Source organism: Apteryx rowi, unplaced genomic scaffold (genome assembly GCF_003343035.1).
Source record: "Apteryx rowi isolate R43461 unplaced genomic scaffold, aptRow1 scaffold_85, whole genome shotgun sequence".
In the NCBI taxonomy this organism is placed as follows: domain Eukaryota; kingdom Metazoa; phylum Chordata; class Aves; order Apterygiformes; family Apterygidae; genus Apteryx; species Apteryx rowi.
In genome coordinates this window covers 1,414,193-1,440,397 of record NW_020451149.1, presented here as the reverse complement: position 1 = coordinate 1,440,397, position 26,205 = coordinate 1,414,193, and the positions used below count along the sequence as shown (strand labels likewise).

At 41.9% G+C, this 26,205-nt stretch overlaps 1 protein-coding gene across 4 annotated transcripts in view; it reads left to right on the top strand.

Moving 5' to 3' along the window:
• The window catches only part of RUFY3 (RUN and FYVE domain containing 3), a 51,614-nt gene that overhangs the window by 22,442 nt on the left and 2,967 nt on the right, over positions 1 to 26,205 (top strand). For 2 of the 4 annotated variants that reach the window (XM_026090071.1, XM_026090072.1), the window contains exons 2-17: positions 123 to 296; positions 1,659 to 1,776; positions 3,579 to 3,680; positions 4,724 to 4,847; positions 6,411 to 6,472; positions 7,894 to 7,959; positions 8,065 to 8,134; positions 10,287 to 10,379; positions 11,115 to 11,195; positions 11,830 to 11,997; positions 13,442 to 13,539; positions 17,247 to 17,366; positions 20,150 to 20,255; positions 22,147 to 22,226; positions 23,609 to 23,636; positions 24,752 to 24,826. In XM_026090071.1, the coding sequence (XP_025945856.1) occupies positions 123 to 296; positions 1,659 to 1,776; positions 3,579 to 3,680; positions 4,724 to 4,847; positions 6,411 to 6,472; positions 7,894 to 7,959; positions 8,065 to 8,134; positions 10,287 to 10,379; positions 11,115 to 11,195; positions 11,830 to 11,997; positions 13,442 to 13,539; positions 17,247 to 17,366; positions 20,150 to 20,255; positions 22,147 to 22,226; positions 23,609 to 23,636; positions 24,752 to 24,826 (1,565 nt within the window). Of the gene's footprint in view, positions 1 to 122; positions 297 to 1,658; positions 1,777 to 3,578; positions 3,681 to 4,723; positions 4,848 to 6,410; positions 6,473 to 7,893; positions 7,960 to 8,064; positions 8,135 to 10,286; positions 10,380 to 11,114; positions 11,196 to 11,829; positions 11,998 to 13,441; positions 13,540 to 14,885; positions 17,140 to 17,246; positions 17,367 to 19,315; positions 19,491 to 20,149; positions 20,256 to 22,146; positions 22,227 to 23,608; positions 23,637 to 24,751; positions 24,827 to 26,205 lie in introns of those variants that run through there. The other 2 variants (XM_026090073.1, XM_026090075.1) reach the window with 2 other exon arrangements.

Here is a 26,205-nt window from a genome sequence, read left to right as displayed (position 1 = left end):
TGCTGCCGCTGTAAACGCCTTCAAAGCTGAGGGACAAAAGAGAGAGAGAGAGACATGGGATATCTTATTGTATTAAAAATAACTTTTGTTATTTAACAGTGTCTTTCTTCTGTTTTTTATAGATCCGAACTATCTCATGGCTAATGAACGCATGAACCTGATGAACATGGCAAAACTGAGTATAAAGGGGTTGATTGAATCAGCACTTAATCTAGGCAGAACACTGGACTCTGACTATGCACCTCTTCAGCAGTTCTTCGTTGTGATGGAGCATTGCCTTAAACATGGCTTGAAAGGTAACACTGTTTAAGAGGAGTCCTCCTGGTCTGTTTGTGATACTGTAGGAGTGAGAAAGATCAATCTTGTTTTAAAAACCCGGTTTTGTAATTTACAGTAGACTCAAGAAAGACTCAAGAACAGGGTCACTGCATTTGATGACAGCTGGTTTGATGGAACACAAAATCTGAGAAATCTGCTTAAGGTGTAATGATGCTGGTGAAATGTTTATGGTTGTTGCAGTTATTTGTCATTTTTAAAACAACTTTTCAGATGTGATGAGTGTAATTGTTTGGTGATAAAATGGCCTCTTCAGCAAATGCGTGTCTCCTGGTTTTCTGCACTTCCTGCATTAGTGGCTTAATGTTCCTCTTGCAGGGAAAGAAACTGCAACACTGAGATCCTTTCTCAATAGTTCTGTCAGAATTGCGGATTTCGGCATTGTGCAGCTAACGTCTTCCTAGCTGCTCTCTAAAACTGCAAGCAGAGTATGTATTTAACTGTGTAATATGGAGTCACAAGTAAAATTGCTAAGTACTACACTACCTTTCTTGACTTGCTGCCCTTGCATGATGGTAGCTTGAGATGAAAAGTGGTATGGAGGATATTAAATTCTCTTTCAGCGTTCTTAGGTACATCTTGCGGTGCCTCTTTAGTAGCTGTGTTCAGCATTGCCTGCTGAAGAAGTGATTCTTGTGACAGTTTAGGTAACATTATGCAAGGGAGAAGTATTCATACTCTTAGTGCTGCTGTTGTCTATCCATTCGTCAGTGCCCCTACTGCTGGTCATAAGTTTGAGGTCAACAATTTTCAGTGTTCTTGCTGCTGCTGTGAAGTAGCAATAAAACTGTTAAAGAAGCAAGTGCATTTCTAGCACTTTAGTTCCTGGGGGTCTCTAGAAAGCTTTTCTGAAGGAGGAGAGGATGGACAGACAAGACCCTGGAATATATGGAGGAGAAGGAGGTTAAAGGTGGTGTGTTTATTTTTCGTGGTTGTAAGATGATGGTCAGTGAGGGAAAATGATCATGCACACACTAAGTATAGCTCAGAGACAGTGACAGCATCCTAGTAGAAATGTTGGCCTCTAGTAGTGAATCTAAGTTGCTGGTTATCACTGGATGTTGTTGTTTTGCCATATCTGAGATGTATTAAACCCTGTCTGGCATCTATTTTGAGCTCCTGTTACCTTACTCAAATGACACCCGTAATTTCCACATTTGTCCATAAAAAGTGATTTATTGTATTTGCCCAGCACACAGTCCCAGAAGATTCTTTCCAGTGATTTTTTTCTACTGTTATTTCAATTCTGAATGTGTTTGAGAGCATATTTAGTTAGCACAGCCTGAAAGGACTCATTTTATGTCTTTTTTTTTTTTCCCTAGCCAAAAAAACTTTTCTTGGGCAAAATAAGTCATTTTGGGGACCACTGGAACTGGTAGAAAAGCTTGTTCCTGAAGCTGCAGAGATCACAGCAAGTGTTAAGGATCTCCCAGGGCTGAAGTGAGTATTTTTTTTTATTGCACAAGGACGTAGTATGGTTTTCTTGTAAGAACGATTGTAAAGAAGAGAAGGAAGAACAATCAATCTTCAGGAATCCATCTGCCATCTTCTGCTAATACAGTGGATCATACTCTTCTTTTAATTAAGGAACTGCAGAAGGAGAGGAAGAATATTTTCCTTCTGTATTAAGAATGAGGGGACTTACGGAAAATAGTGTGTTTATTGCCAGCACTAAATGAGTGGTGATGTGTCCTATGAACAGGAACAGCCTTTATTGACTCCCTTTCTGAAGTCAGATTGAAGAGAAGGTCGTCACAGGTTAGATGCTTTTGAGCCTGATTTTTGGAGCATTAGACATCCAGAGGTCATTTTCTCTTTTAAATATACGCAGATCGACTTGTGAAGCTTGTGTAAAAGGAGGGCTCAGTCACAAAGTTGAAGAAGATAATAGGTGATATTAAAGAGGGGTAAAAAAACTCTTCGAAAATACATTGCTTTTAAGAATTGCATAGTCACCTCAGACATTGCGTTCAGGTTTGCTTGTTCAAGCTCTAAAAAGAAACTGTAAGAGCAAAGGCTCTCAGCGTGGAGAATGGGGAGAGAAAAAAAGAAGCTTAAGGAGGCTTTTGTATGAGGGGCAGACGAAAGATTAAGTCCTCCTTGCTCAAAGAGGAGATGAATAAGTGAAACAACAGAAATAAAGCAGAGAAGGTTTCTGTCAGGTTAGCATTTAACCTGTACATACAGACAAGTGTTTTTACTGGAGGGCTGTGCAGGACTGTGCCTGCTGGCCAACTGGGCCTACAGGACCAAAATGAAGGGCTAGCACTCTCATGCCAGAGCTCCTGTTACCCCTTCCTGTTAAAAAAGAACACAGGAATATTAAAGAAAAAAAAAAACAGCAGTTTTAGAATAAGTCTTTTAAAACTCAGCCTTGTATACATACTAACTGGGCATGAAGTGTCATGCATTACTGAGGTCAAGGACACACTAGGTAATGATGATGATGACTTCTGTGGGCAATTGCTGCTTATACTAGTTAAGATCAGAAAATGGAGTGCTCAACACGCTGCTTGGTATAAGACAGGTGACTGACTGCTGGAGGTTGAAAAGAAATTTCCTTCTAATCGTAGTACTGCTCAACACGGGGGATTTGCACCTTCCTTTGGAGCATCTGGTGCTGGCTTCTGGCCAGCATGCCAGGGTAGATGAGCCAGAGCTGTGATGCAACGTATCATTTCTCATATTTCTAAAGCTGTGCGCTTCCAATTGACAGAAGGAACAGAGGGGGGAAGGCTGTGACTATAACCTGTTGTATCCTACGAGTGTGTTAATGAGCAAAATGCTTGGAGAAGACTACTGAATTGGTATTTTTGGATGTTTCTGTGGATTCTCACCAGGCTTAACACCTGCCTGAAGGAGTGGTGCTTGGGCATCTATGCTGTATTGAAGTTTACACATGTTCTTCTGACTTGCCTTATGCAAAACTGAATTTGAATTGAAAGGTGATTTATCCAAGCAGCTGATCTTTGTCTATATAGTAGCATCCAACAGGGGTAGAGTGAGGGAAATGTTAGTATGATAACAAATATATAATTAGTTATGAGAGAAGCAATGATGACTTAAATAAACCTGTCTGTAGCTATTTGCATTTACATAGCCTGTATTTCCCTCTTTTCACTGGTGAGGACTGTATCTTTGAGATGAGGAAGGCTGCAGAAACTTGAGATAGAGCAGGATTATTAAAGCTGTTTGTGAATGTGTGCTACAGTATGCAACTGTTTTGTTACTGGTCTTTGTAGGACACCTGTTGGTAGAGGAAGAGCTTGGCTTCGCCTGGCTCTAATGCAGAAGAAACTTTCAGAATACATGAAAGCCTTGATTAACAGAAAGGATCTTCTCAGGTGAGCATTGCTGTCTCTCAAATTAGCTTGTTTTGACTTGTGCCCTCTTGTATGATCTTTAAGATCTTTTGTGCCCCAATGATAGTATGTGTGTACTTTTTTTTCTGAGTGGCAGTGTTGCGAAATCTAGAACTTGCTATGAGGCATGAGAAATGCTTAGTATTCTTTACTTAGTCAGAAGCTGTCATTTCTCCATTTTTATTGTCTCAAGTATCCATCACAACAAATGCGAAGTTTCGTTCCAAATAGGTGATTTAGTGACATGTTTGTACAGAGAGAATACACCGTTCTTTATTTGAAAGATCTTGGGCCTGGATTTATTTCTGACCTTTCCCCTTACTCACTATCTGACTTGGAACAAGTCATTTCACTTCTCTGCATCTCTACTGTATTTATAAAACAGCAATAACTTTGTAGGTCAGTTGAAACTCTATGGATGAGAATCACTGTGCGAAGTGGAAGTGTTTAATAAATACGTGGGTGTTTCTTTACTCAAACAAGTAGATTTCTGTTGGCTGTTCATGCAAATCCATAAATGACTTTGGGTGCAGAGGAGGACTTTGTGTTGTCCACTGGAAAATGTGGAGGTGGCTTGTGTTAGAGAAGTTTGTAATAGCGTAGTAAAAGTGTGCAACTGTTATGACTCTGACATTAAGCCACAGTCTTAAATGTTCACTTCACTGTAACATTACTCAAAAATTGTTCTTAGTTTTCATCACCTCTCAGCAGCTGAGAGTCCAGGTCTCCTGCTTCTTGGCTCTTTGCCTCATCTAAAGACATAGCGTGCTAAGAGGTATCCATTTTGGGCCCTTTGATTAGAGCAGGAGTGTGTTAATAGTACACAGGAGTACATTTCTGTATGAATTTTATGTCTTTGCGTGGCTTTTTATTAAGCGTGAACTTGCATTATACTGTTGTACGAGATAGCAGGCATAGCAATAAAGTAGTTGTATGCTTGTGCTAATTTATCCATAAGCTTTACTTCACTCTAGTTGACTTGGAAAGATGCAACACTTTGTCTTCTCTTGCTGTGCATCCTGCAGTGAATTTTATGAGCCTAATGCACTCATGATGGAAGAAGAAGGTGCTATTATTGCTGGCCTCCTAGTAGGGTTGAATGTCATCGATGCGAACTTTTGCATGAAAGGCGAAGACCTGGATTCACAGGTACTGGGTGTTCAGTTTAGTGGTTTTTTCTGCTCATTTAAATCAGATCAATTTGTTGCGGATGAGTGAGGAGTGATGCACTTCACTCGTAAGAGAGAAGCAGCAATATGTTTTATTGAGGTAAGGCAGTGATTTAACAAAGTTCAATCGTAAATAAGAGAGTGATTTAACAATGGTTGATGGTAAGGTTCACTCAGTTATTTACTGCGTAGAGGACAGCGTCAGATGAAAGTGTCAAGGAGACCCTCTTGTTGAGTCACGAGGTTCAGACTGAACCCCCTTGCTTTCCAAACTCTTCCTCAGAGGAGTCTGGGTGCAGCTGGATCCAATCTTAGTCCCAGACTTGGTCAACGGTTTATGTCTAAAGGGTTATGTGCACAATCAGAGATATAACTTAGCAAAGTTTCGCAAAGTTTTGCAAAGATTCAGCATGCTATTAGTCACTTACCGAGGATCTGTCGCAGGTAAGGAGTCTCTCAACCTCGAGGAGTAACCTTGAGAGGCGTCCCTGCTCAGGAGGAGGTTCTGCAGTGCAGCCCACTGCCGTGCAGGAGAGCTCCATGGGCTCTGGGCTGCCCCCTATTTGTGGGGGGGGGGAGATGATTGACTCATCGTCATATTTGCATGCTAGATGGATCTTAGTTGGCGCATGCTCAACTAGCCCCTGCCTACGTGTTGTTTACGGAGAGGTCGGCTTGGCAGGGTGGGGGGGAGAGCACATCAAGGGGGGAAAGGAGCACACCGTCACAGTTTTCCACTGTAGAGGACTTTGTTCCACTGAGATGTGTTTGTTACTTTTAATAATAAAAGACTAATAAAAGCTTGTTACTATGATTGCATTCTTCAGTTAGCGGGCAGCGCTGAGGTCAGAGGTTCAAGCTTTTGCTTTTCTAATGGCTCCCTTCAGCTTAGTTTTTGCCAGTGGAAATACATCTTCTGTACTCATTTTAGTCACATAAATGTAGTGTTTCTTCTGACTTGAGTGCTAGCAGAACACTTTGCCCTGCTGCTTTTTGTAGAGTAGTGATCTAGCTGCCAATCGCACAAAGAATGCTCTCTTAAATTTTCGTTTCTTAATGCCCTACCCAAAACTCCACTCCTCGGTTCTTTGCTGCTGTGCTTTGCTGTGATCTGAATGCAGGTCACTGTGGAGTGATATGTGAAATAGAAGAACGGACAAAAAAGGGGGGGAGATGGGCAGAAATATTAATTCACTCATGACATGTTATGAGATCATTGTACCTGTGAACCAAAAGAAAACAGGCCAATATGCACTTCTGTTTCAGCTTGCCTGGGCAGTGTATATATGGGTGTGTTGATGACGTTATTTTGTCCTTATCTCCTAAGACTTGCTTGACAACTTGCTGTTTCTCCCAGTACATTTTTACTTGAACTAGTCTGTTCTTTCATTTGTTCTGGATAGATTACTGGTATGATGAGTTCTTATTACAATAAAACATGCACAGATGTTTTTCATGAATGACCCTACATATTCATGGATATGAGGAGTGTTTAGTCTTAGGAAAAGCTTTTAATGTAAAATGCCAACATTTTCTCTTCTAGGTTGGAGTTATCGATTTTTCAATGTATTTGAAAGATGGGAACAGCACGAAAGGCAATGAGGGGTAAGCGCAAGCACAACTGTTCTCCATCATACCCTATGGTAACTTGTATTCAAGTATGCAAGTTGTCCTGTAACCTATTGCGTTTTTCAGTCAGATGCTTCTTAGAGTGAACTGCTCTTTTTTTGTAAACCATAACTTATTTATAAGACACTGGAAGTATTGGGAGGGGGGGAAAGGAAAGTCTCTTGAACACTTTGGATATTCTTCCTTAGCTGGCTGTGTGAAATGAAAATAGTTTAAAAATGACCCTCTGCTGAGTTAGGTCTGCTATTCTTTAAAGGCTTTTCAGTAAACAATTTAGTAGCCTTTAATAGTTGAGTGGCTAGCGAGAAAGGAGTTGATTTTTCAGGACCATAGCATCCTTAGAAATAATTTCTCCAATCAGAAATGACTGTAATTGTAATAAGAGTCCAAATAAGAGTTCTTGTGCCAATGTACACAAATGTAGCTATGTAACATTCAGAACAAGAGGTTGAAAAGTACAGCATGGGTACACTGGCATATAGATCTGGTGTTGTGGTTATCTGAGGTTCTTTAAGAGTACTTCTTTTTAGGAAGGTTTACTATTTTGAATGTAGGTATATTCTTTTACCATTATCCCTCAGGATCAGGTATTTTGCTGACATTTTTTATCTGTATTTTTATTATTAGAACATGCTTTTCTTTAGTTAAGATCTCCTGCTGGAAATGCATGCAACACAGGCACTTGGTGACAGTTTTTGTTGAGTGGATTTTGGATGAGTCTTGTTCGATATATGTGTCGTATAAAGAACAGTGTGTTTTCCACTGGAATGCTGTTGTGCTAATTGAAATGCTGTATGCCTTGCTGTTCAGTTTTGTGTCGCAAAATGCCTGAACGTTGTCCGGATGAATGAAGTGGTTGCAACTTCTGAGAAGTCTGAGAACTGTGACTGACCATAAAGGTTTAGACTGTGGCTCACTTTTGCTATTTCATGTGTGTCACACTGACTCATCAAGACCCAGTATGTTCAGTGCTAAGCTGGATACATAGGCTGTACTGCCACGTTTCCTCTTAAACCTTTAACAATGTCTCTGAGCTCTTTTAATCCAAATGGTGAGGTTGGGATCAGAGAGAAACTCTACTATTTCCTCATCTTCCCTGCGGCTTTGTCCGTGTAAGCGTTCGGTGACAGCTTGCCTGTGTCCTGCAGTGAGTATGAAGCCAAGCCAGGATCTCACGCTATTAGGGATGACCAGGATGGCCGGGGTAGAGTTTACATCCTTGGTAGAAGCTGGCTGGATGACATGGGGTTGACTCTTCTCTATATCATTATCTTTCTGTGTGGCAGAGCAGGCCTGCTGTTTTCCCCGGGGGTCTCCGGAAACACCGCACAGTTGGTATCTGTAGGTATGGAAGAACTACATTCAGGGTGAGCTGAATGTTACTTTTTTTTTCCCAGAGATGGTCAGATAACTGCTATTTTGGACCAGAAGAACTATGTAGAAGAACTCAATAGACACTTAAGGTAATATATGATTTTTTAAAAAATTATTATATAGTATAACATAATAGAAAGCAGACTTGAAAAAGATAAGCAGAAATTACCATAACATCTTTTTCTCTTTAACAGTGCTACAGTAAACAACCTACAAGCAAAGGTGGATGCCTTAGAAAAATCCAACACTAAATTGACCGAGGAGGTAAGCGTAATAGAAGAGGGTATAATAGAAAAGGATCTAATATTTTAGCCTTTTGGAATCGAGGATTAAAAAGGTATGTGAGAATTTATTTCCAGAACTTGGATATGCTTGATCATGGCTTTTTAAGGATGCAACTGGAATAACTGAGCAGCCCAGAAATTGTGTTGACAGTCACCATTAATGACACATGAGGTGGAAAAACAGCAAACTGTTTATGTTAAAACCCAAAAGCTATTGAAGACACTTTCTCCCCTCTGAAATCTTTTCAGTGCTTTCTGGTTTTTGGAAGATGTCTTAGAAAGCATTGAACAGTGCATGTGATTTCAGTTGCCATATAGCACATGTAGGTTACAAGACATTCAGACACTACAGAGAATTTTTCAAACTTCTGTTTATTTTGACTGATGCAGAAGCTGACTACAGTGATAAGATATTAATTGAAATGTTACAGTGACCTTTCCTCTAGCTTGTCGCAATTTGCAGGATATAAAGGATAAAATGTTGTTCAGTCTGGTCATGAAAGGTGGTTCATAAATGAATCATAAATGTAACCTGTGTTTTAATATTGGCTTTGCAGTTCATCAGAAATTATATAGATGTAATACAACCTTCTTAGGACAGTGTCCTGACAAATGGGTGATAGTAAGCCTCAACCTACAGGTTTTACAGTATTTCTGTCCACATGTCACCTAGCTCAGCAGAATTATTTTGCCTGGGATGTCTCAGTGCTCTGGCAGTACAAGTATGAAGTAGAAGCCCTTTCGCAGAAAGGATGGTGGCAGCTTTACCTTTTTTTTTTTTTTGCTTGTTCACCTTCATCAAAGCGGTTTGTGTGTCTGGTTATTAAACACCTGCTCTAATGGATGTATTTCAAATGATGAAGAACTTCAGTGGTGGAAGTTAGTGTATCTACTTGTGCAGTTAGGGAGTAAAAATTGTATTTTGCAATTAGAAAAAAGGTTTTGTTTTTTCTTTAATTTAACAACGTGGTCTACAGTAGGCTGCCTTTCCAGTGCTGCTGCTCTTGATTTATTATTACCTGCTGAATGTGCATGCTCTCAGTTATGCATGGTACCTGTGAGATTAATCCCTGTGTTTACTGAAGTATTGGTTGATTTTAGTAATTTAGTTGCTTGTTGCTTATTAAAGTCTGCATGCTATTGACAGTAATAATTTACCTGACACTGGAACACACGATGCCTATCAGTCATGTGCAGGAAGTAGTTAATGAGTTGTGTCACATGTCACATAAATTTGTCTATTTGGCATGAGCTGTTTCAAAGATTCTCGCTCTTGTCAGGGTGGTTTTTATTTGGATTTGTTGTTTAATGACATTACTGATCTCTTAGAATGCCAGTGAGCTTTTTTTTGTCTGCAAGGTTTATGTAGGTTATGATTTATAAACCCAGAAAAAAAAACTTGAAGTTATTTTGGTCTTTGACCATACACTCCAGGTTGCCTGTTGGTCTGAAATGAGGCCTTCCTCAGGAAATCCTCTGAGGAAGATGTCCTGTCTTGTACAGGTGGTGTGTGCTACTTGCCCTCAGTTTCAAGCCAAATTTTCCTCTTCTCATGAGGTTCTAGCAGCACTTCTGGTGCTGTCTTGCCCAGATGCTTAAGCATCTTACATCTCAGGTGCTCTAACTAGTTATGTATCCAAACGAGCAGAGCTTTAGCAAACCCACACAAGTATTTCTTCTGTGGTCATTTATTTCCATTGCTAAAGTCAACAAAAGTTAGCTGCCATGTTCCTCACGTTTCTCCATTTTATTATCTTGACAAAGGAGGAGGAATGAAATGAGGATTTCTGTAGATTTGTGCTAACCAAGTGTTAAACAGAATCTAGCAGGTAGTGACCTGAAGAACTCAGTAACTTTATTGAAGGACATGAACTGAAATAAGTTGGAAAGTCTCAGTTTTGGCCAATAATGGAAAGCCACCACACTGGCACTAATTGATAATTTTTTTAAGATAGTATCAACTAGCAACAGCAGAGGCTGAATTGTACTTTACTACTGTAAAACAAACAAACAAACAAACAAAAACTCCCTCCAAATGTGAACAAATGAGTACTTGCTGAAAATCTGTCTAGAGGAAAAAAACCTGTGAAATAGGTTTTTGATACAGAACTGTTGTTCTGTTTTGTTCACAGCTTGCTGTCGCAAACAACAGGATTATTACACTGCAGGAAGAGATGGAACGGGTTAAAGAAGAAAGTTCTTACATCTTGGAGTCCAATCGTAAGGTTGGTGTGTGTATGATTCCTGAACCCACTGGGCAGGTCCAGCCTAAATTTGACAGGGAGGAGCTGTTTCAAAGAGGCTTCATTTCCTTATGTGTCTCACAGAAAAGAGCAAGAGAAAAAAGAGTGACTCCAGCTGGGCCCTTCACAGAGGGCAACAGATGGACCCTGGTCATAGTACATCCTGCCTGGCAGTAGCTGATTAAACTATGAGTGTGTGCAAAGCTCATGGCTAACACAGCATGTTCATGGCTTGCTGTATGGACGTGTCAGAGGGGACAGGAAGAAAGATGATTTACTGAGAGGCTGGTAGAAAACTTAAGCGAGTTCTGCTTTTTTGGTCTGAAATGCTACCCTTTCCTGAGATCAAGGGGTGCTATGTTGAAATACTCTATACTTTTCTTCCTTTATTTATGACAAGGGCTAGTGACTATGTCAGAGTTGCATTTTAGTTTTAAAATCCATAGGATGTTTTTTGATATTTCATAATTGGACTTAGTACACTGTCCGGGGCCTGAAAGGGGACAGGCAGTGTATGCACTGAATTGCTCTAAGCAACTTAGTTACAGGGAAATACACTATGTTCACAGCAAAGTTGCACGATGCATTAACTGAATGAAGCTACTGACCTTTGACAGTTGTGGAATTTGTTTTCAAAGTGGGAAAAGAAAATGGTCAGCACATGGGAGGATTACTAGTATGTAATGATGGGTTAATTGGATTTCTTTCTTAACTTAGGTCACTAAAGACAGAACTGCAGATGGACATGCACTTACTGAGGCACGAAAACAGTTAAAGGAGGAGACTCAACTGCGGCTGGTAAGGGCAGTGGGAGCTTGGCGCTCTACAGAATGGCTTTTTAATGGAATTATTCAGTGTCAATCACTTTTGAAAAGGTTTAGCCCAAGGGGTTATTGTCATTCCAGCCTGCCCTGCTTCAGCCTGATCTGAGACAGTCTGTCAGAAGTGATGATGATTTTGTGGCTGGGTTGACCAGTTTGAGGTCTGTTCCTCAAAATGGGCAGTGCACTTGAGTTTTTAGGTCTTGGGTATCCCCCATGAAGATAAGGTTATTGACACTCTCTGAACTGTTTATTCAATATAGCATGTTCAATTCAATATAGCATGTTCATTTGGTGGGGGGACAAATGCTTGAGCAGAACATTTTTAGGAAGCAAGTCTGCAAACTTTTCATTAGTCCCCTTCGTCAGAAAGATGGGCCCAAATAGGACTTCCTGACTCACTGCTAGTAATGCTGTTTACATTGCTTTAATGTTTGACTGAAATTATGGATTTGTTGTCCTTAATTGCCTTTGATGTGTCCAGTTTGTGGCTGTGATACTGGCAATGCAGCACGCTTCTAGGTGCTGACTGCATTGGCAGGAGTACAAGGGTTATTGCACTGATGGTGAAAAAAGCTATTTGGAAATGCTGACTGCTGTGCATGTTTCAGGATGTGGAGAAAGAGCTGGAGGTGCAGATTGGGATGAGACAGGAGATGGAGTTAGCCATGAAGATGCTGGAGAAAGATGTTTGCGAGAAGCAAGATGCGCTGGTGGCACTCAGACAGCAACTGGATGATCTCAGGGCCCTAAAGCACGAACTGTCTTTCAAGCTGCAGGTAGGGAAAGAATTAAATCAAATGCAATGAATCCCTAGTGGAAGTGTTGGCTCCCGTGCTTTGTCTTTTTTCCTCTCTGTTTAGCACGTATGCGCTATGGAGGGGTGACAGGCTGTGTAACTTTCTTCCATCTTGCTGCTGTTTCAGACTTTTCCCTGTCCACGTACTTTTCTACATTTGATTCTACTTGTTGCTCCCGTTAGGGCTGGCATTCTTAACTTCAGGCTAAATGTGATTTGGGCAGGAAGCTTTAGGGAAGATGCAGTTTCTGTAATGACATATGGACTCATAACCTTTTTGCCTTTTTCAAATTTATAAATGGACAGGAAGATGAAAAAAATGTGATAGATGAACAGAGAATGCCATTTCCTCGTACAGGTTACCCTCAGAGGTGTGTGTTTGAGCTGCAGTGTGTAAACTGTTACAGGGAGGCTAGTGTTTTCCCCAGTATGGGAAACTACATGCGGTTTAGGAGTTGTTTGGGAGGGTGTCTCAGTAGTGGGCAGCTCTTCATTTGAGCGGGTTTTTCAGAGGTTTGCATGACTGATAGGTGTTCAGTAGTTCCATGTTGGTTCCTTTCTTTGCATGCTAGAAAAAACAGGTGTGTTTTTTTTTTTCCAGTCCCTTTTTGAGAGACTCTTTTGGGGCACTCTCTCTTTCTGCCTGGTTTTAATTCTGTGCTGGTACAAATAACCACTTCCACAGCTCATGAGCTTCTTTTTCCAGGGTGAAGGCAAGTGATTAAACTGCAGGAATCATGGCATTTGGTTCAGGTTGCTTTGCAGCCTGCAGATGTGCTCTGTAATCCCTGGGATGTCTTATGGTTAGGTACAGAACGTACAAGGTGCTCGGGGCAAGACAGAAAACTGCAGAACTTTAACTGTTGATGGTGTTGGGTGTTAAAAGAATGCGGCTTGTTCTGAAGAAAACCTTGTGATGATCTGGAAATAGGTGTTTTTCACTGGGGAAAAGCATGTTCTGTATTTTGAGATGGATCAAATCTGACCCGTGACTGCTTCTGTTCCATTACAGTCTAGTATTTTAATGTATATGGTGGCATTACATATGTTACTGTGGAACTGACAAAAGGAAACTCTTAAGGAACAATGTGTAATGCCCAGCAGTAAATCCTAAAATTCAATTGTTTCTACTTTCCTTGAGTCGGTCATTCTGTGCAAAACAGTTGAATGATACAAGCATTAATAGATATTATATAACAAGCTGAACTAATCATGGTATTTCCCTTCTGTGGGGTCCAGCTGTAGTCTGTATCTGCAGGAGGTGGTGTTTCCTCTTGCATTAATGATCTGGTGTTTGCTTTTTGGATCACCTTCTCGTGTCTTGTTGGCTTTTGCCCATTTCATTTCACTTGCTAAGTAATTTATTGTGGCTTAGTTTGGTTTTACTGCTACTTATAAAAGATGCGATGCAACTTTCTTTACAGAGTTCAGACATGGGAGCAAAACAGAAGAGCGAATTAAACAGCCGTTTGGAAGAAAAAACAAATCAGATGGCTGCTACCATCAAACAGCTTGAACAAAGGTAAAAAATGCAACTTTTATAATTATGAAATTATGTGCATGTTCTAGAGGCACAGTGTGTGCTGTTCGGGCTGGTTTTTTTTTCAAGCGACTATATTGATTGTTTTTATTAGAAACTTTCTACCTCAATTTTACATGAATGTTGCAGACGAGTGGAGTGCTATTCCTGAGAAAGTTGTTTGTAGACAGGCTTTAATTTAGCTTTTGAAGTTTGAAGGGCCTCTGAGTGACCTAGCCCTGCTCTATTTGTCTGCTAGAATTGCTACTGACTTGAATGGAAGCAGAGCTAGTACTGTTACAGGTGAGAGACAGTGCACAGCTTAGCCGCCACTAAACAGAAGCTACGTAAGGAGAGCGGGGTTGGGTCTCATAGCAACAATTTCATGAGATGCTGTTAGAAGTGTTACAAGTCTTTCATTAAAAAGATTATACTACTAAAACAGTAATTATTGTAGAAGCTTTGTTCACCTGCATGAGCTGCATGTTTGTTATGCAGTCATTTACAAGTCGATTAGCGTCTCTGATAGCACTGATAAAAATAAAATGCAAATTTAGAGAAGTGCTTGTCTGTTAATGACGGTAGTACAGTGGGAGCAGGAAGGAGAAGTGTTGCAGCAGAGACAGGTCTCAGAGATGCTTGATTATGCCAGATCACTCTGGTACTGTTCTGAGAAAACACCCAAATGGCACCGTTCTCTTGATTAGCAGCTGAACGGTCTGGGCCTTGTACTTTCTGGGGAAGCTGAGCTTGAAAAAAGCTCATGTGGAAGTAAATTAAGGAACATGATAAGGAAGCCTGATTGTCACTGCAAATTGATAAAGGTAGCCAGCAGGTATAATATCCATTTGGGCCAGGACGTTTTCCATCTTGATGGCCATGTTGCTCTCCTGTTGCTAACCCTCAGGTAATTAGGAGGGCTGCAGCAACAAAGTCAAATTGGTTTGAGAGGTAGCAGTGTTCCTTCCCCCCCCCCCCCCCAACCTCTGTTTTTTCCTGTCCTTGAAGCCAAGCCTTGCAGCTGTTTGGCGTCAGGTTCAGAACTTCATTGCCTTGAAATGGGACTATAGTGCTAGCTCCAAGCAAAATCGGGAGAAATGTTTAGGTCTCGATAACATACGTTTTCTACTGAGATATATTTAATGAATAGTTAAATGCACTAAACTAGTTATTTCATCTTAGGGATTATGTTCTGAATGATTTCTTACCAAAGAGGTCTCTTTGTTTGTAGAAACTTTGTATTTTAAAACATATTATGGTACCTGTTGAGCTAATTGATTTGCTCTTTTTCTCTCGCTGTTCTTATTTTTTCATTTTCTCATCATCCTCATTCTGACTTACTCATACAGTGAAAAGGATTTGGTGAAACAGGCAAAAACCTTAAATAGTGCAGCAAACAAACTGATCCAGAAGCATCATTAGACATTTTTATGTCTGGTCACCTCATGGCTCTGACATCAGAACTCATTTATGAGGGGAGAACTTGAGAATTACTAAAAGCAACTGTTTAAATGTTAATTGTCTCCTAAAGTTGATTTGGAATTTGCTGAATTTTTAAAATCAGTGAGTTTTTCTTCAGAGATATAGAATTGATTATAAAAATCCCCTGACTTTGCCATTTAAACTGTTAAACTACCAATGAGTTGGCCAGTAAACACATCAGAAAAGCATAAGGAATGGGAGATATGTGGCTCTGTACATCCCGGTGATGCGTACTGTATACAGCAGCACAAATCTTCAACACTTATGGATACTAGATGCGTTGTTCAAGCCAATATCTGATTGGCCAGCTCTGGAAAGTCGACTAGTTTTCTGTGTTACCCTTTTTGTGAAGTAGACGAGAAAATGCATCCCTGGAAGTTGTTGAAAGTAGTTGTGTGCGTACCCCAAACCGTTCCCCGTTCACTTCTGTTCTGTGGGTTTATCCCCGAGTCAAAGACAAATGGGTGCATCTCAGTAGCTCATCGCGTGAAGACCAGCCCTCTTTTAACCAAGACTGCTTGCAACAATTTTGCCTTAGTGACTTGGTGGGAGGGTGGGGACTTATCCTTATTCCTTTAAACTTCATGTGTCCAGAATTAGTAGCTAGGTGTCTTAGAGTAATATGATAGAGTGGTAAGTTCAGTGAAAACCTCCTTATCTTTGCATTGCCTTCTACCTCTGCCATGAATCCCTCTAGAAATACGTCGCAGTTCTTCCTGACTGAAGGAAGCTGAGGAGAGGTGTTTTGATAGGTCTTTCCTCTTCCTAGAAAGGGAAGTTACACATTTTACAAAAATATTCTGATCTTTATACTCTAGTGTTTAAAAAAGAAAAGAAAAAAAAGAAAAAAAAAAAAGGAAAGAAAATGCGCAGTGGTGGGGAGTGGGACCAGTCATTTGGCACTTGACCATTCCTTGTCTGAGTAGTTAGTGGTTTAACAGGAAGAGTTGCCTTTTGCTATTACACTTGTTACATTTGCTTCTAAGTTTCTGTTGCTTAATACAAATATGGAATTTGCTAATGAAAGAACAGCTAAAGCTTGGAAACAGCTCTGAATAGGAAAAGTCACTGTCAACACCCCAGTGCAAAACTTAAAGTAACTGTAGCTTGAACTATTGTAAATGAATATCCTCTTCCTGGTGGCCGCAAGATTTCACCATGCTGGCCCTTCACAAGCTTTAGGTTACAGATGCTCCTAGAAATATTTTGCTCCAAGAGAATCACGTTTGGGGTTGTTTTGTGTTGAATAAGGGTCTTTTTGTTCTGGTGAGATGCCTGTAAAAGGCCAGCTCCTCCTTTGTCCTACAGAATAGTGCTCCTTGAGGAGGTGGGAGGCCAAGTGACTGTAATGCAACTGGGGAAGAAAAAACCTATTGAGTTCTCACTTAGGTACGTGTAAGAATCTGTGAGGCTTGGCCTAGTCCTCCTGTACACAAGCGTGTATCACTGCTTAGCTTGCCTAATTGACTCCTGCACAAGCAGACTTGGAGACCATGTTTGAGTCTTTAAGTGATCCCCAAGTCGCATTTTTGGAAGTATGAACTTAATCTTCGGTAACCTTTTACTATAAACGCATTTTAACTACCTGGAAAAAAAATAAAGCTTTCATCAAGGTATCCAAATAGCTAGTTAGGACAGTTAACTCCCCTGTCCCTCCTCAAATTTCTTTTGTAGAAATAGTGGTTTGGGCTGGTTTTGTTTTCTGTCACAGCAGTTATAAAATAAGAGTTAAGTATCTGGCAGTTTCTGATGTCAGGCCCAAAGCAGAGATGCTTTGGTGTGCTAATGCCCAGGCACTTGATCCAGTGTGATAGTCTGTGGAAGAGACCAGGAAAATGCACTAATTCTAAATATAATAGCTAACCTATGTTGCAAGTTCCAGTTACACGTGTAAAGCTGAAATGTAACGTACATTAAAATCAAATTTGACTTAAAATTCTGTGTACTTGAGGTTTGCTTTGAATCTGGATAAAAGTGATGTTTTATGTTTTTCATCTAATGGCTGTAAACTGTAGTAATAGAATAAAAAACATTGAAAATCAGAGCTTCTGCCTGGTTCACCTGCATTTTACTTTTCTTTAGAATGTTTTCCTCCTTCCCATTGTTCTTACCATCCCTTTTTTTGGCTTTTCCTTTTCACTGGGTTTTTTAATTTGTTGTTTAAACTCGGTCTTCCTCCCCACCATGGCTTTTGTTTTTTATCACAAGTTCATGTGGCTCAAATCCAGATTGCGACAGGCAGAGAAGGACCGTCAGTTGGCTGAGCAGGACAACCGTCTCTTCAAGCAGGAGTTCGGGGACAAAATCAACAGCCTGCAGCTGGAAGTGGAAGAGCTCTTCAGGCAGCGGTGAAGAGAACCTTTTCTAATCTGTTTGTTGGGCTGTTCTTACTGTGTCTCATATAAAAACTGGCAGGACAATCCCAACAGTAGGAAGGGGTTGGAGGGGGAGAGAAACAAGCTGCTGAGCCTGTCTGGGAAGCTCAGTAGATCCTCGGCCTGCACTGAGGTCTGTGCTGCAGGTAGCATGAGTTCGTTGGCTGTATGTCTCATAAGTGCAGACAGATCTTTGACTGCAATGTAGACCTCTCCAAAGTCTAGCTGTACACCAGTTTTTTTTTCCCCCAATAGCATAATTTAGGCTCTGACGCAAACTGTAGAAGCAACCAATTTGCCCGTTGCTCATCAGCAGCAATGTACCAGCTAAGTCTTTGCCTGGCGCCAACGCTTCTGTAGGGGCAGGGAAGAGTTTTGGAGCAAGGGAAGCAATCCTGATTGTCAGCCTGACAAACAGTACTGTGTCTTTTCTAGTCAAAATCTGTTTCTGTTTTTCTGGGAAGCAATTGAAAAGTTGGAAGCCAAATGTTAGAAAACTTAGCAAGAGCTATCAAATTTTCCCCTGCAGTGTCATCAGTTTACCAACATCAGGAAAATAGAAATCCTCTTATCTTAAAATAGAAGAGCATCTCTCATTCTGCAGACATGACGCATCCTCTGTTTTGTAGCAAGGTCACTAAGATGAATTGTATGAAAGCATTGCTGGATGCGTGTTTGGGGTTTTTTCCCCCCCTTCTGCTACAGCTGCTTTGTTTCCTATTTCCTTGTGGCAGATACTTAAAAGACAAAAAGTAGGAGAGGCTACCCACAAAGCTGGTAAATGGCTTTTATCAGAAATTTGTGTCAGGTTCCAGGTGTGCACATGAAGTATGTATACATATGTGTTTGTACAAGCATGCTATTTTGCGTGTCTACATGTGAAAATGTAACCTTCAGTTATGTTAAACTGGACCCAAAAGTATGAAATTGGACAAGCTTAGAAGTGTTATCAGATATAAAAGGGAAGTGTCTTCTCTGCATATGCATCTTGTACTGAGTCAGTTTAGCTGAATTAGTGTAACTCTCTGGGGAGGACACTTGCAGATGAGTATATTTTTGCATCAATTTGGCTTTTACTGATTCCTTTTTCACTCATGCTAGATCAAGGTGGTGGTATGAAAATGAGTGAGCCTCCTTTCCGGGAGGGTGTACTGCTTTACCTACCCGAATTTCTGAAACGGGGAGGTATTAGAGATACTGCAGTGGGTGGTGAGCAGTCTAACTTGAATTGTGTTGCTTTAAGAGAAAATGTTTTTTTACGTGTTTTTCTATCAAGTTTTAAATAAGATTGCCCTGGTTGGTTTGTTTTTGCATGCACACATGGTCTGGATTCATTTCTGGATCCAAGTTTCCATCAGCTTTACTCACTTCAGTTAGGTTATCTAATTAATGAGCCCGTAGCCATAATGCTTTATTAAAAAAACTGTTGGAGAAGTATTGATACTAATGAGGATAATAACAGATAATGATTTTTTTGAATGGAAATGAAGATTCTGGACCTTTTACAGTACAGGTCATGCCACTACTTTTACAAGCTGATTTTTCAGTCTGTAGCCTTTGATTTTGGAGCCTACCGTATTTCTGCCCACTTCACTTGTAAAGAATTCAAAAATGGGGTTTCTGGCACTTCAGTCCCTGCCTGTCCGTGTGCTCTAGAGCTTTGTCGCTCTTGTGCCCTGGCAGGCGGCAGTCACGGAGCTGCTGAGCTTTTCGGTGCCAAACTGCAGCTAGTTTGCTCCTAGCCTTCCGCCAGGGAGCGAGCTGCCATGGCTCGAGACCGCATGTCCCCGAGTTAAGGGTCTGCAGTCCCCAGCTAGGCTTTGGGTCATGCTTCCCCTAGGCCTGCTTTAGACTGCGTCAGGGACTTCAGACGCGCTTGCTCGCCTGTCCTTGACCTGCCGATCCATTTGTCTCCCAAACAGGAATATGAGGCACTCAGCCGTGTCTTTGTTCCCTCCAGCTTGGTTTACTGCAGCACATTCCGTGTGGGACGGACCCAAAAGCCTCGGCCACGGTGCCTCTGCGGAGCAGAGCCTGGGCTACTTAGCAGTCTGGAAGGAGAAGGAGCACCTCTTCCTTGCAGATGAGGCTAGACCAGTGTGTGCACTGCAAGCCGTAAAACAGCATATGCGTTCTGTTGTCAGCCCGCTGGGCTTGCCCCTCGTATTCAAAGCCCGGGTGCTCACCTGCTCGTGTCCCACTGCTCACCCAACCTGAACAGTAGCGCAGGGTGCTCCTGGTGAGGAGCCCTCGGCCTGAGCCCTTAGCTGGTCTCCCGGAACCGAGCCGGCTTTCAGGCGAGGTGTCAAAAATGGCAACAGCTCTGGGGGTAGAAGGTTTTTCGCCCTGCACAGATAGCTTTGAGAAATGGTTGAGGATGTTGCCTTTGGTTTCCCAGCCGGTCTTGTAGCAGCTTACCTGTCAGGGAATGCATTTTGGAAAGGGCATCGGTTAACACTACTATAGTCAATGAATATCTAGGGCGTTTTTGAGGACCTGCAGACTTAGTGGACAGGTGTATTCCTCGCAAAATTGTGCTAGAATTAGACTAGGATTTTTTAAATTCTGTATCTCAGCATTTTGTGGCTTTACACACTGGGAGACAGCATTTACTAAGAGGCAGCTTTTAGCTCTTTAATTGGGGTTCAATCCCTGTGGCATGAAGAAAGGGTTAAACAGTTGATATAATGTAGGCTCTGTATGCTGCGTGCTGTAAAAGCGTAGCCTTTATTCATGATTCCTCCTCAACGTTACAGGAGCCACCTTGAACTAGAACTGAAGCGGGAAAGAGACAGATGGTCACACAGTCACCAAAGTAGCCAAGAAAACAAAAAAGGCTGCCCGAAGAATTGGTCAAGAGCGGTAATATGAGCTTTTGTCTTCTTTGCTTGTATTTAAGTATAGTTTAATTTTGCTTGCTCTCTTTTCTTGGGTTTTATTAGGCAATGACTGTGTATTGTTAAAGTACCACACCAAGATGAGCTTTGAAATGTTTTTTGTTTAGTTCATACATACACTAAATAGGCGTTTTATTTGATTTAGCCCTGCAAAAATATTTAAAGCAATACACTTAACTGCAGAACATGGGTTTCCTCTTCCATTATGGGTAGCTTACAGCATCTTGGCAGTGATTGTCTTTTCCTGTGCTAGTTTAATAAAACCGAGTGTGATATTGCAGGAGAGATGCTGTACTCACTATATTTGATGAAAAGAAATTAGCTTTTTTTTTTTCCCCCCCCATCATGTTAAGGGGTGTTCTCCTGGAAGAATTAAATAGTAAAACTCCTCAGCAAGCAGTTATCTTTTGAGGGCACCACAGATCATTTTCAGTGTTCTTTTAGTGTTGTGCATTGGTGAATTCAGTGTTTTTAAAGCATAATGCAGTGTTTCTCTCAAGAGTGTAACCGATTGTCCTCAAGTGAAACTCCCTTTTTAGAAGTAAATTTGCCTTTGAAAGTGAAAATCTGCTCTTTGGCTTTTTCTGTAACATGAAACCGGTTCTTTTGGTGGGAATTGGCTGTAAAACAGCTATTTCTGAGAGCAAACCTCATAACTATGAGGACAGCAAAGTGATACAGGTTGTTTCAAAAATTCCCATTTGTGTTGCTGCACTTCTGACTTACCTTCTCTGGACTGCTTCTGTAATACTTGGCTTTGTGTTGAAAGCTGCTTGAACTGTTCAGTGCTTCTTTTTTTCTTTTTTATACCAGTATCACAGATAATTTCTGTGAAGTTACTTAATGCATCCTGATTCATTTATCAGAAATGCCGTGTTTATTGCAGCAGAACAGCTATGATTCAACAGACGGTATCGGGATCCACAGGCAATGCAGTTGGCCAGTAAAAAACCTGGGTAGTCTGAACTTCTAAGCAAAAGTCGATGAGCTATTTGGAAGGCAGAACAGTTGCTTTTCTTTCTTGCCTGCGTGCCAGCGCGTCACTGGATCTGAGAAGGGGTTACTTCAGGGGTTATCCTCCTTTCCTCGGTATGCGAGCACTGCTATAAGATGGGTGCTCCTGCTAGGAACAGCTGGGCCAATATGGAGAAAAATGGTTTTAGAATGGATTTCTCTTTTGCCACAAAACTTATAGGTGAGTTTTGATCCCGGGCAGGTTTGCATTCACAGAAACTCACGGGTTTGACTGAAGTTATAATCACGAGTTCAGAGCAGCACCTGCATGCATGGGTGGTTCTGTCGGGGCTTACCGTGCAGGCAGGAGGCTGTTTTTGACATAGTCGTGTTAACAAAGCAGCGTTATGTGTACGGCTTGGGCTATGACCCAGTTCTTATCAGGGGAGTAGGGGAGGACAATTTGTTTCTTTTTCTAGCTGAGAGGATTTGTCTCACTGATCGGTTTTTAAAAAGCCTCTAAAGCCAGTTTACCTTTTCAGCTTCTGCTGGAGGGGAAAAAAAAAAAAAAAGGTGACCATTAAGGTGGTCCTTCTCGAGGAAAAGGAGACCATAGGATATTTTTAAGATTCCATCTCCAAAATGTGAAACCAACTTCTGTATGTCCCTCAGTAGTTTTGTTCACAGCAAAAGGAGGGCAAGCAGCCTGCTCCTGGGGGTGGATTGGTGTTCGTATGCTTTTACGTGTCCAGATACGCCTCCATGCCAAGGAGGGCCAATGAGATCAGTATTCCCTAAATATTGTTGTGTTGTGTCCCTCTGCTCTGTGAGCAGCATGGCAGAGATGAAACTGGAGTCTGTTCATATAGTTTGACTGACTGGTAAATATTTCCTTTTGGCAGGATGGAAAGCTCAAAATCCAGGAAGAAAATGCTAAACAGAAACAGCTACCAAGAGAGGAAAACAGTGTCCTGCCACACAAGTATGAAAGAAATTATATCCTGTTTTTCCCTTTTCTCTTGTTGGAATTCCTGCTTGCGCTTCTCTAATTTCTTTGCTGCTGGTTGAGAAGTTTGGAATAGTGAATTTTTCCTGTCTAAGAAAGATTTTTCAGCTTTGTGCCTATTGTTGAGGCCTCTTTGCTGTGTCTTTGTAGCTCTCGAAGGGAAGAAGCAGTTTCTACTGCTTGCCCTCAAGGTTTCTGGAACAGAAGGGCTCTGTCTTTTGATCTCTAAATTTGTTTCTATGTAAATTTAGGGGCTTTCCTATTTTTTTTCTTCTCTAATGAAGCTTCACAAATCAAACCCGGCTGGACCTTTGATACCACCATCCAAAGAAGATGCCTCTTGTCAGTGGGGGACAGGGGAAGGGTAGACAGTTGAGAGTAGGGTGGTGGAGATAATACATAGTAGCTTCTGGACAAGAGTAAAGGCTGAAGGGGAGGAAGAACTACTTAAAATAACATCCCAAGAATGTGATTATGTAAAAAAGCAGAGTTCAGGTAGCATGTTTCTGAACTGAATTTTACAGAAAAGAATGTGTCATAAGATTTCTTTAGATTTTTGAAAGCTAAGTTTAAGATTTGTTTTTAATGTGAAAAGATGTTTTAAAAAACATAGAGAACAGCTCTGTCATGAGGACTTTGCTCAGAGATGGTAAGGAGCATTTGAAGTACTCTCTGAATGTCAGTGGGGAAAAATGCAATGCTGTAACACGGCACGCTGAATACCAGTTTAAAGGTGATCAGTGAAGTGTTGTCTTAAAAATAGCATAAGCTCAATTCAAATCTGCTTTACTGGATATTAAACACCTTCTTAAAAAGGCTTTTACACTTTTTCTCTCCCTGTTTCACCTTGACTGCAGGAGCATTATATGCTTCTGTCTGCAGATTTATTTGGAAGGTTTCATAACTTAATGTTATCATTGCCTGTTCACAGAAGATCTAGGGGATAAAATATTTTGCAGCAACTTGTTTAGAGCTAAAAAGGCTTTAAAATCTATGTACTGTCTAAAAGTTTTCCCCATACTCTTGCTTCTTTTTTTCTGCTCTTCTGCCATCATTTCACGAGCTTTCCTCCTGCTCTTCCCATTTAAGTAAGAGTGCTGCATGTCTAAGCTGATAACATTTATTCTACAGCACGCCACATATGCCTCTTTGCTTTGCTGTCTGATGAAGCTTATGAATGTTTCCTCTCTATCATGCAAGCAGAGTTGGCAGCATGGTTTTGAAGAAATAAAAACAAAAATCATTATTGGTAGGATTTAAAAAATGGGCTGAGAGAGTCCTCTGATACTCCAGATGGTTTCTTAAATGTAGCGGTGGCTGGAGCGGTAACTCCAAGTGACGGTGTTCTTCTCTTGTAGGTTACAGAGTGGCTTGCAGGAAGAGCAGGTTGGTGATATGTTTCCTTGCTTTGAAATGCTGAAGGGCACATGTATGGAGGGAGCTTATGGATTACTGCAACCTTTCTTGGCCCATACACCCTGAAGTATCCCCTTGGGTTTTGCCGTCATGAGGATTTGTCTGTAGAGTCCATAGCAGTAATTGTCCCCGGGAGGAAAAGCATTGCTTATCTCAGTAGAAAAGCTCTTAGTGGGCACTGCTGTACCTACATGAGTTCATTTTGCATCCTCAGCACAACTGCTGTTTGTTTTTTTGTTGTTTTTAACTAATATTCATCCTTTTTATCATTCCTTTGTCCCACATGTTTTTTGGGTTGTTGCCTCTAAAAAGAACAATGGAAGCATAATAATCTAGTTTAACATCTGTGAAAATGGCAGTGTTTTAACCGCCTTGGTCTGCACTAGGGTTTCACCAGTCACTGTGTAGGCAAGAGGTAAGGTTCAAACTTTACCAGAGTCCAGTCCTTCTCCCCTGGGTGCCTGGTAAACTGCCACTGACTGTGCATAGGATGCTGTGACACTCTCGCTGTGTCCATCAGCAATTTCTGCATCTGTCAGTTCTTGATCATGGTGAAAAAGATGTTTTGTCTTTCCTTCTTGTTGCTGGGCCAGCAGCCTCTGTCTAGGCCTGAAAATTAAGCTGCGTTGTTCTTGGTTCACGCAGCCGCGCTGCGCTTCCCGCTCTGCCCCGGCACTTGGGGGAGTGGGCTGCTCTGCCTGCTGCTGGTCGAGGCATCTGGCTCTCTTCCTGTGCCAGAGTTGCTCTGCAGAGCTCATGTCTTTTACTTGATTTTGGTCACATAAAATTTGACTTAATAAGAGACAGGGGCAGAGAGACAGCCGAAGATAATATCGCTGTTGTAGTCACTCTTCTGATTGTAGCACATGGTGTAGGCAGCATAACTGTAGATGTTGCTGCAAACGCATGTTGATCCTGTGGGTTTGCATGATGCACTGTGAAGGAAGAAGGGTTAAAAACACAAGGATGTGGAATGGCTGCCCCCCTGTGAGATGAGGATCGGCTGTAGAGCCCTAATATAGGTGCCATGACAAGGAGGCACGTAAAGCAGAGCTGAATGTCTTCTGTTTTTATCCTGGGTGTAGGAGCAGCTGTCAACACCTGGAAATGCCCAGCTCTGCCAACTCTGCCAGGAAGAAAGCAGCCGAAGCAAAAAAAAGGTGACTCCTAAGGCTTGCATTGTCATCTCAGCTATGTGGTGAATGTACACATTTCCTCTGGTTTTCATTTTGCAAAAGATGACAAATAGGTGACTTGGGGCAAAGAAACTGCCCCTTTTCTGACGCTCTCTCTACTGTTCAGGCAAACTTGCTAAACAGTGGAGACTTGAGGGTCCCCCAGCCTCTTTGGTGTTTTGCTTTTCCTTCCTCTTTCCAGTTTCCTCCCTGCCATTTTTAACTAGGTGGTTTTGTCTGGAGTCAGCCAGAAGTGAGAACAGGAGGGTGTTAAAACCTGTTATTTCTCCACTGTAACCATCTTGGCTTTTTCTCTTGCCTTGCTCTTTTTTCACAAATGTCACATGCATTTTACCCCTCTTTGTGGCTAAGCCCCTCTTCGTATCCTCACTGGAGGAGTTACAGGTGGGGTGTTCAGTGGCTGTGCTGCCTTCCTCTGGATGCTCTCCTCCACTGACACTGAGGAGCGGGAGCAGTTTTCACGAAAACAAAAACTCATCAGTATTTAGCTAAGGCACTGATAAAACCGCTGTCAGTGCAGCAGGCGTTCCGGTCACACTGCAGCAATTACTTCAGGGGTTAACTAGAAAGTGTAGTTTGGTTGTGTTTTCCCCTAGCTTATGTGCCAAGACCTGAACCTGAAGGGTCTTGCTGGGAGCCATGAAAACAGGCGGGCAGGAGGAGGGAGCAGTCCTTGCAGGCAGCACCAGCGATACCAGCTCCTCTGGCACGAGGCACCCAGTACTCTGACCCCTGGGCCTGGCAGATCAGTAGAGATCAGCCTGTACCTTGGCTCCAAATAGGTCCTGGGAAAATTTTTTGTGTGCTCGGAGGGGACTAGGAGCACGGTGACGTTACAGATCTGAGGGCAGGAGAACTGGGAAGCTTCCAGCCTCGTGCAGATGCACACTCCTGACAACTGGCAGTGAGAGCTTGCCCTGCTCCAAGGCAGGGACTCCCAGCTCCTGCTGCTTTGGCAGTTCTGCCTGGCACCACAGTGAGTCCAGGGATGAGGGATTTTGCCAGGGAAAACGAGGGCTCCCGAGGCAGCCCATGGCACAGCGCCTGCGCAGACGGCCTTCCTGGCTGCGTTCAGGACCCAGCCTTCTCCTCCCAAATGCTGCAGTAGGGCGATGCTCAGAAAAAAAGGTGGTGAGGGGGCAGTACATTGCCCCACTTAGTCACCCTCTCAACTTCTGTTAAGTGCATGGGAACCCTGCACAGGATTTGTAGTCTTGCCTGTTCCTTTGTGTTCAGAAAACACATCAGAAGAAACTGGGGCATTTGCACCACTATTACATCTGCTGTTCATAGACTTCCAAATGTACATGCATGTTGATATATGCATCTACAGTACAACTCGC